The 10,630-nt window shown below is 35.1% G+C and overlaps 1 protein-coding gene across 1 annotated transcript in view; it reads right to left on the reverse strand.

The window, feature by feature from the left end:
* The window catches only part of APOB (apolipoprotein B), a gene marked incomplete at both ends in the record, with an annotated part of 36,594 nt that extends 26,307 nt beyond the window's left edge, over positions 1 to 10,287 (reverse strand). The window contains 9 exon segments of the mRNA XM_080615989.1: positions 769 to 988; positions 1,781 to 1,866; positions 2,044 to 2,168; positions 3,176 to 3,331; positions 3,516 to 3,669; positions 4,706 to 4,851; positions 5,740 to 5,855; positions 8,478 to 8,516; positions 10,230 to 10,287. Of these exon segments, the coding sequence (XP_080472115.1) occupies positions 769 to 988; positions 1,781 to 1,866; positions 2,044 to 2,168; positions 3,176 to 3,331; positions 3,516 to 3,669; positions 4,706 to 4,851; positions 5,740 to 5,855; positions 8,478 to 8,516; positions 10,230 to 10,287 (1,100 nt within the window).
* Between the last annotated feature and the right edge of the window lie 343 nt (positions 10,288 to 10,630).

A 10,630-nucleotide genomic window follows, 5' to 3' on the forward strand; every position in this document is an offset into this window, starting at 1 on the left:
TTAGCTGTGAACAACAAGAAAGTATTAGCAAAACTATAATTACACAGACATATCTTTTTTTTCTTCATCAGAGGCTTTCCTACAACTCTAAGTATTATAATATGTTGAACTAGACTGAGGCTCTAGTCTCTGTACAGGCTGAGATCATTAAGTATGTGCAAACTGATGCCAGCTAGGACAGAAGAGTATGGGTAGGAAGTAGAGGGCATGGTTAGACCAAAGAATTGCACTCTTCCATGTCTCCAGAAATCTTGTTTTAAAAACTGTATTTTTTGCTGTAAGTCATACTTGGGAGTTTGAACTTACAGTCACTGTCCTTGAGCAAAACTCAAGATATTTGGCTATAATAACATATCCACAGGATTGCATCTGGCATACATGCATGGGATGGTGGTGAGGAAAAAACCCTGCACTGGGCCACATTATATTCTAATTTAGAGTTTGGCTTCTCCAATAAGTTTGGAAGGTTTTGTGGGTTCTTCATAGAAGGCTAGAACTTTCAGATCTATTTGAATTCTGATACTGTTCTCATATATTTAATATTCAAGTTTCAATTAACAACTGAGTGTTTCTGATGGAAAAATGTGTAATCCACAGGTTTTACTCTCAATTCCTTATTTCTTTTTCTAGATAATCCTGATGATACTAATCTCTCTGAAACACACTGTTTACATCTAATTAACCTCTAATGGAAAACCACTTGCAGCAAAAATTTAGAATGTGGCATTGAGATATGTTGTGCTTTTGCAATGAACTGTTGTAACATACCTTGAGGTTTCCATCATCTTTGGCACAAGAGAGCTAAGAGTGGTGTCGTGTAAACTTCTGAGCCCAGAAACAAATTTGTAAAACAGTCTTGCTCTCTGCTGGTTCTGCTGGGAAGCTGTAAGTTTCTGCAGTTCTTGAAGGATTTTCAGAACAGCATCCCCCTGCTTGGGAAATTTGGCATCTGTACTTTCTAGGGCAAGTCCCTTCTCTTCCAATCCATCTGGCAATTAAAAAAATCACATTCTTTATGTCTTTATCAAGGAGCTATGTTCATTTTTATCTTCCACCATACATTTAGTATAAATATAAAGTCTGTGGATTGTATTAGATGATAATTGTTGAAGTTTAACAGCTGAACAGTTACTAAAAATAATGGAGTAGAATTTAAATATAATTCCCCTCAAAAGCCAAATTATACTTTTGCATAATTCTTTTAAATTTTCATTAAGATGATTCCTTAACACCTTTTAAATTAGCATAGTTTGATTTTTTAACCTTTAATGAGCATACCTTAGGAGAGTTATTTATGACTAGAATTACCAACTGCATATCAGAAAAAAATGTTTTGGAACCAAATATATAGTAATGATGGACTGTTTAGGTTTGGCAGCTGAAGCTAAAAGTTTCATAAGAAATTATGTTTAGCTAAAAAGGGTTCATCAAAGTAACTTCCAATAAGATTAAAATTACTTTCCAAGCAATTTTAAAATTTTTAATTATAAATAATATTTTTTAAAAGATAAAATGAGAATACAAAGATTATTCAAAATTGCAGTGGTTTTAAATGTTTCTGGTTTTTCCATTTTATGCCTCAACCTTTTTTCCTGGCTAAATTTATCAACAATCATTAAAAATTATGAATTGTTTTGGTCCCCTCAACTGCATCTTTATTTAATCCAGTGTTGTTTTTTGGCGGTTTTGTTTTTTGTTTTTGTTTTGTTTTTTTTTTTTTTAAATATCCCTGTATTTAATCTGTATTTTGTGCTTGTATTATTGAGAATTGCAGCTATACCTCCATCAAAATTTCTGTTATTGATCTTTGGGGTATCTTCAAGCTTCAGTGTCTGGTTGACCTCCGTCATTACACCATAGCGATTTCTAGCAAATAAAGAAAAATTCAGTCCTTTAGTTGAGTCTAAGTACCACTGAGGGGTCTCCTGCCTTTTTGAGAACAAAATGCATATTTGGGGATGCAGTCATTGCAGAATGTGATACATCACCATTTAAAATGAATATTCATAAAGAAAGTGTAATGATAAATAGTGAGCAACCCACTTGTATGAGGAAGGCAGAAACAGGTGTTTTTCACTGCAGACAGCATCCCTTATATGCCTTTTCTTTGCATCAATATTGTAATGACAGAACTGTGTGCTCCTTAGAAGGGTAGATAACGGGATGTTCTGTAAAATAAATAGTTTGGCAGTCATTTTACTGACTTGTATGGGAAAAAAACAGTTTTGAGGCTGCCATAGTTTTACTGTACTATTAAGTTACAGCATATTAGAAACAAAGGTGCATAACTGTAATCATTCTCACACAAAGACAAAATTGTGCCAGTAACAATCTTTAGTCTTGAGTCTCTTCACAGGCAAAAATCCCACTGAAATTTTCCCTCAGGCCTTACTGAGGTGTTTGGCTTAGCAGTTACTTCATGATTGATCCCCTGCTGCCTACAACAAAGGACTCCTTCATAGAAACCAGTTTGTAATTTTTAGAGTAGTTCAAGCCCCTCGTAACAGCTCATGTTCCTTTTAATTTCACTCTTATCATACAAATTTTACATATTTCTACAAGCTGTAGAAGTGGCAGAAAATATAAAATGTGGTTTTAGCATGATATGAACTCCTAATAATTGAGAGGAAACACGCAAAAGCACAGATGCCATAAAACCAGGAAAAAATCTGCTGATATTCAAGCAACTGCATTTGATCATCATGGATTAAGAGGTAGCCTGAACAGCATGTAAAACCATTTACTTTGGAGCATTTAAAGCCCTCTCCTCCTGCACATCATATACATATCAGGGTTTTGGTGAACAACACGTTTTCTGTGAAACTGGAATGGTGAAAATTTTGACCCACAAAACTAAAAATACGGATTTGACCTGATAGGTTATCATGTAATCAATAGTACTAAGTCCATCTAAGAGAAGTTTTCTTTTAAAAAATAATAACAAGAATATGAAAGAAGATAATTACACTCTTTCTCTGCATCTTTGTTTCTCTATTGCTTGCCAACAAAACCACAGTGTGACCTAATGCAAGGGTGCAGAAAACCTATTTGAGCTTTTAGAAGATAAATACAAAATTTAGTTGTTTATAGTATATAAACAGTTTATAGTAGTAGTTGTTTATAATTTTAGGTGATGTATTGAAGAATTTCATGTAATTTTTAATGGCATACTTACTAGTCCCTTTACAATGGCAATAGGGCTGACATAATCTCTGATAGGACTGAAGTTGTCACAGGCTTTCAGGTCTCTGTTAATTGAAATATCTTCTGCAATATTTCCTTTTCTAGATTTGAATTCAACTTCACTGTTACACTTTCCATATACAGTATCCTGGAAGTAGGAAAGAAATCAGTGTCTTTTTTCATGCTGTCAGACGTTTTCTGATCTAGCTGAAAGGTACCCTTTCTGATCTGAATTAAGAGGTCTTTTGAAAACGGTGTTCAGGAGTAATTCTACTAGGTAAGGTTTCTTCCATTTTTTAAGGAAATAAAGTGAATATTTTCAAAACACCTACCATTGAAATAGTTTGTACGCTTTCTACTGTTTCTGTTGGCACAAGTAGAGCTGAGATGATCCCTCTCTTGAGATTCAGTACGTTCAGAGGTTCATCCTTCTCTGGATACAGCTTGACTTTTGTTCCATCCTGAATGCTGAATTTTAGTTCATGTCTGCCCCCCCCCCCCCGAAAAAAAATCATTGTTAGTGTGAAATTACATTAAAGCCACCCAGTGAAGAACATGTTATCAATAAACTGCTGGGCAATAGCTAGCATGAATGAAGCAACATGTTTATCTTGGTCTATCATTATTTACAATTCACTGTTGTTACTATTAGAAAGTATTACTATTAAAGCAGCAAAATTCTAACTAAGGTCATTCTGATACCATCAGACTACGTCATCTAAGGACAAGCAAATATCAAAAGCAATGGCTGGAAGTTGGAATTGCACAAATTCAGAGAGGAGAAAAGTTAGTTTTTAGAATGAGGTAACTATTAACTACTGCAATAGGCTACAAAATGATCCGAAGGATTCTCTACTAGTTGCAGTCTTTAAATTATACTTTGTTTTCTGAAAAACGTAGTTTAATTGTTTCAAGTTGTTTTGAGATCTATGGCTTGTGAAACAAGAGGGAGTGGATACTGAGGCACTGAAACAGCATGACGGTGCATGAGTAAAACATGCACTGACAAGCACTAAAGACTAGCTGGGTGGAGGGAGTAGCAGCAATAAGTTACGAAAGCAGATAAGTAAGGAAAAGGTAAGTTGCATAGGTCATTAAAGATTTGGATAGGAAACCTGGACTTCAATCTCTAATGCCTTTCTATTGCACAGTCTTTGTACCATGTCAACAGAGGAAAATTATCTTAAAATGGCTGCACAGAGCTATTTAAGAATTTGTTTATAAGAAGAAACATTCCACTTGTAATAATCTTTTAGGAGACTACCCAACAGTTTCTTGATGTAGATGATATAGACAACAAAAATATTCCAGGTGAAAATTCTGGATAGGAAAAACCTCCTCTACTAGCAATTGAGAACTGTGCCAAGTTAGCTTTAAAAAACTTTGCCGTGGAACCAGCTTATAAATCTAACATGCTATCGTGAAACATGTTCTATGCCTAGCGAAACATAGGGTGGACTGTAACACTGAAGCCTGTTCCATATTAAGGCTACAAGTACTTATAATAATTGATAACGCTTACTTGGACATGGCATTTGCAAAGTCCTCAGAGTTCTTTGACTTCTTTAGCATTGCCCTTCCTTCAGTGTCAACACCAAATGTCTCCCTCAGGGAGCAATGCATTGTCCTCAGGATGAAGTGGCACAGCTGTGGTACCTCCAGTTCAACCTGGAAACACAAATATGATGTATTTATCCTTTTTTCATTATAATTTTTCCAGGATCATCCAATACAGTTTTGAAAATATGATATGCCTTGGGTTTTCGGAGTGTCAGAATCACCCTGCCAGAAACTTTTGGGAAACATTCCAGAGTACTCTAAATAACTTATGGTAGCTTGAGGGAAATGATATAAAAGCAGGTCTTTGCTTGGTTTGATGGTAGGGAGTATGCTATATACATGTTAAGCAATCAGCTTAGGTTCTGAAAATTTTTAGTGCTAGAAAAACTGTATGAAAACTTGAGTCATTGCACTGATTACTGTCAGTGATCTGTCATGAACAGTGTGTGCTAAACAAAAAATATTTTCCTTAGTTATCCATTTCAGAAAAAAAAACAACCAACAAACCCATGATAGGGAAAGTTTGGGGTTAAATGGAGGGACATTGGGTAATTTAATCACCTACAGGATCTTTTACTCCTATAGCTCCAGTTCTGCCTTGACTGTTACCATCAACAAGCAATTAAGTGGTCTTCATGGCACCAATAAGCTGTTTTAGTTCAACTTCTAGAATTGTTTGTGGACATTGGCAGACTCAGCCTGAGAGCTAAGGAAAACCAAAATACCAGGTTTTCCCTCTCTCATGTAAAAGTACAGCTAGATCAGGATTGAAATGCATTTGGCACAGTGGTATGAAGGACTTCTGCCACCCTCACTCAGTGCCCCCTCTGGGACAGGAAGGGCTTAGTCTTCAGGACTCTTAACATGTGCCTTTCAAAAGAATTATCTTGTTTGGAAAAACATTGAAGAATGCTCCCCAGCTGCCAGCTTCCATGTTATTCTGTACAGATAACATATAACAGTCCAAATCAGTTTTATTTACTCCTCTTTCTCTACCTTGCAAGTAATCTTTGAACCACTTCGAGAGTCTGCTGTTCCCGTGATCCCATTTGATGTTTCTGCTTCATATGAATAAACATATTTTCTGAGGTGTTTAAATCTGGCTGCATCTTCTGAAATTGGGAAAACAAGAGTGCTTTTATGATTCGTGTAGAATATGTATATGTAGACCCTTACAATACATGTTTAGTGTTGTGCAAGTAAAATGAATGCCACATATAAAGGAAGCATGAGGACCCTCCCACTATTTTGCTGTGCGGAACAGCTTTCAGACAAAGAAGTAATGTCATAGAGATATATTCTGAAGAGTAAGACAAAACTTGTGGGGGAGACATAATTTTTGGGGTCCACTGCTCTGTATGATGAGATCTGACAACATGACCCCATCTGGCCTTCAAATAATACCCCATTAAAGTTACTGACAAAAGCAGGAGAAAACTTCAGATATGGAACATTTTAAAAATCATAGAATTGTTTGGATTGGAAGAGACCTTATAGACCATCTAGTTCCAAACCCCCTGGCATGGACAAGGACACCTTCCACTACACCAGGTTGCTCAAATGACCCTATTGCTTCTAAATTAAATCAACCAAATGGTAGCTTTCAAACTGGTAACAAAATTATTAATTTCAGCTTAGATTTATCCATCATAATTCAAATGCAAGGAGATGCTTTATCTAAATCACATGATTGAGACTGAAAGCAAATAGACACAGAAAGAGACAGAACACCAAATCTAGGATTCCTCAATATCATTTCACCCAAATCTACAGAGTATCTTTCTGCTCCAGACTCTCCTGAAACATGATCTACTCTAATTCACTTATTAGATCATAAAATTTTACTAATGGAGAAAGACATCAGTTATATGAAAAGCATCCAGAACAAGGCAAAAGCACTAACTTATGACTAAGAACAAAGCAGGAGGAAGTATTTGCAGAGGTGTTTCTTTTTCTGTCAAAGGAAGCCTCAAAACCTAGTGAGCTTCCTCAAAGGGATGAATTTCACCTGTGTTTTATCTGTTCCTGTTGCTTTTAGAGCAATTCACCTGTAATTCTAAACCTTAAAAGTAGGAATGAACTTAGTAATAGAGACATAAAGAAAAGAATTTTTTGTTTCAGTATTAAACATAGGGTTATAAGATCCTTTGATGTCTGGAATGCATAATGTAGGCCAAACAATGTTCTCAATTACAATTCATTCCCATTATAACTGCAGGAATTCTTTTTTAAATGAACATATGATGATCAGATATATTAAGTGACTGTGTTAGAGCAGTTTAAGCCTATCTGAACCAGAAGTTACTGCTCCTTCTGTTTAGACTGAACAGCTCACTGGGATTATGACATTGTTGCGATGCTGAGTGAAAAGGAATTTCCTAAATTGCTCCTTTGCAGTTATTTGTGACTGTTTGAACATATTAGAGTCCTGATCTGGTTTTATAGAAAAAAAAAGTAAAGTTATCTTGGTGTAAACCCACATGCTCACCATCAAATCTGTATGATTTTGCCTTTCTATATGTGCCATGAATGTAGGTTGCTTTTTTTTTATGTGACAGAATTACATATTTAAAAGGAGAACAGAATAGTACTATAAATCTCATATTTCCTCCTTGGACTATCACTTTTATAAACTTTACATAATGTAATAATGTTTCAATCGAGATTACTTTCATGTATTTCTAAACAGAATTAATACAATTAATACTATCATGCAGTAATTAGCATCAAAAACATCTGCAAACTGAATTATCTAATTAACACTAAAATTAACTGCTATAAGAAAATTCAGCATTATCCCTGTCACTTGTGGCTGTCCTGAACTATAATACTGTTTAACGGAATGTTCTCAAAAATTTTCTCAACACCATTATCTACTATGTTAAAGCCAAAAGGCTGATTATTCCTTCATGTCCTGCTTTTAAACAGAAATAAATGGAAAAGGAATAGGGAAATTATTATATTAGAATTGCAAATATAATGTAATTTATTGCATCAAAATACATGAGAAATTGGCGATGAAGCCCAGAAGTCTCCAAGTTGGTTCAGGCAGCTGAAATAAACGCAGTTGCCCGGAGATGGCGCTATAGCAAAAAACAAGGGGAAAAAAAGGCAACGAAGACAGAGAACAAAACAGCTTCTGCAGTACTTTGACCCTATGGTGGAACATTATGTATCTAACCAAGCAGTCAAGGCTAGTCAGAGTTCATTACAAAGATAGGGCATAAAGTCAGCATTTCCTGAGTCTTGACTTGTTTAAAGAAACTGCTGTCCTTGCTGACAGAGTTGATGATTTATTCTACAGGTATTTAGTTACATATCCAAGTGCAATTCTGTGAGTTTAGCAGTCACTGGAAGGGGTAAATGGGAAGACAAATTCAGCCCACGGTAGAGTTTAATGTACATAACCTCACTGCTAAAGTATCACATCTAATAAACTGGGATTTCTAGATTAAGGAATTTGCACCTGACAATTAAGAAATCAACAAAACAAAGTAGTTAATTAATGGCAGCTTTTTAAAAATTTAGAAGCTCAATCACTACTTAGGAAACTTTTGAGATTATTTGAGCCAAGCTTTTTGGCTAATTAAATACCTAAAGTAAGTGGCAATAAAGAATATTACCATCACTTCTATTTCAGAGGAAGAGGTTTATGGAAAAGTCAGCCTTAGAAAGATGTATTCAGTTACTATAGTGAAATAAGATAACAAAAGCAGATTTAAGAAATCAGTTACTTGAACATCCTGGATTTCCACTTTCAGGTGTTTCTTCTTCTGTAAAGAATAAAAAACCCCAAAGAATTAAAAGCTGGAAAAGCAGTTTATAGCTATAAAACAAGTGCTATAGAAATATAATCAGAAATACTAGATTTTCATTGTCAGGCTTTTTAAATTCATACCAACTTTTGAACACTGATGTAAATAACAAAGCTACTATTAACAGTACAGAGTCAAATCCAGAGGGAATTACAGCAGTTGCAATGATACTGTGAACTAAGACCTCAGAATAATGTCTTTAAGTCACTGAATTAAATTATTTTGACTTAAACTGAGAAGCATCAGCTTTTTGGTTAACAAGTATTTTTAAAAACACTATGTTATGTGAAATAGAAAGTTTATAAATTATGAGCAAACAATGTATAGAGGTAGACAAATGAAATGTGCCATATAACGTGGTTTACTTTAAAATTTTAGCCTATTTGAGCACAAAAAGTACTGCATAATGGATACATGGCTGTATTTTGCTTCTTGTGCATTTAAAAAGGTAAAATCTTGAAGATTAATACTACGTTTCTTTTCTATTAAATCTTTTCTGAATATTTAGAGTTCATTCTTTGGAGGAAAAGAACACTTATTGGAAGCCTATTCAAATTAGGAAGAATAATTTGCTCCAATCTGTTTTAGATATGTCCCATATGACTCTATTTAAAATAAAATAAAGTATATCATATATATAATATAGAAAATATGTAGTGCAGCAAATCTATAATTTGCTGCATTCACTTGATGCTATGTCATTCTTTAGGATGAACACCAGCACTTATCACAATATTCTCTGCACACTTTCAAAGTTTTCATTCTGGAAATTCTAAGATTGACCATTCTAATTCTAAGATTGACCACACTATAGAAACAGAGTGTCTCATTAGCTACAGTAACAGCAATAGCAATAGTTATACTACAATTACTATTACAATAGTAAGAGTAATAACACTATTAATAATCACTAGAAAAAAAGTGCATCCTTTGAAATTGTGTATCAGTCATCAGTAGAATATTAGTTCAACAAAGGTGTATTTATGGTGAATTCAATTTATATATAAAACCAGACCTGCATAATTGGCCTCAGACTCAGTCTTCTCCTTAAGCTTCCTGAAGTCTTAAGTAACACTACAGTGTCATATTCTAAAAAAGCCACTTCTTGGGAAGGAAGGATAGCTTACACTCCACAGCATCATATTGATCTAGGCTGTCTTTTCTGATTTTAGGGGAAAAGTACCTTTTATTGGCTTACCTCTTTAACCACTACTACTACTGATGACTATGTGCCTTTAACACAAAATTGTGTTTCAAATGTCAGTATTACCTGCCAAAGACATTTTGCTTTACTGCTCCCTATCTTCACATTTGCCACAAAATAGGTTAAAACCAGCTTGGATAAATCTGTATGGTATCTCCAAACTTCAGTATCTTCATGGGGGTTTAAAAGGACAGCATTACAGAAAAACAATGAGGCCAAAATAAATTATGTGAATTCCTTACAAGTTGCAAAATACATTAAATCTGATAAAAAGATACCAGAAAATTTTGTGAATTTTTGATGGGATCTTCCTGATTGCCCATTCCTACAAAGGGAAGAGATGAGATCTTTGCCACACTTACCCTAATTCTGTAAGCCACTGTCCTGTTGATTTTTGCATTGTTGTTGTTTTAATGGGTTCATAAATAAAGCAGCAAAAAACCACTAACATTAAAAGCAGTACTTACGTGTAAGAACACCACTGCTGAGCAGCAGCAAGAGCAGCAAGAGCTGTACAGGGCCCATGGTGAGCCCTGGACACTCTTGTTGCTTTTTATTTTCCACTGTTTTTCCTTCCCTCCCCTCTTCACCTCTTCCCTACAGCCTCAGAGGGAGAATGAGCCTTCTGACTTGGACTTCCATTTATATAGTGTGTAGCAAGCAGCTGAGGCAAACGGTTTAGAAAGCTCAGAGCAAATTGCCAAAGGTCCAAAGGTGAGAGTTCCAGATACTCACTGCACTCCAGACAATGCTCCACTTTGCTTGTTGGGAGCCCCTGAAGGCAGAAGACTGAGCATATATTGTGGATAAGTCACTGTTCCACTTCATTTATTTTTTTTTCTTTAACAGAGTCCTAAAAGCAAAGTCC

This window comes from Psittacula echo, assembly GCF_963264785.1.
Source record: "Psittacula echo genome assembly, chromosome: 4".
NCBI classification, from domain to species: Eukaryota; Metazoa; Chordata; class Aves; order Psittaciformes; family Psittacidae; genus Psittacula; species Psittacula echo.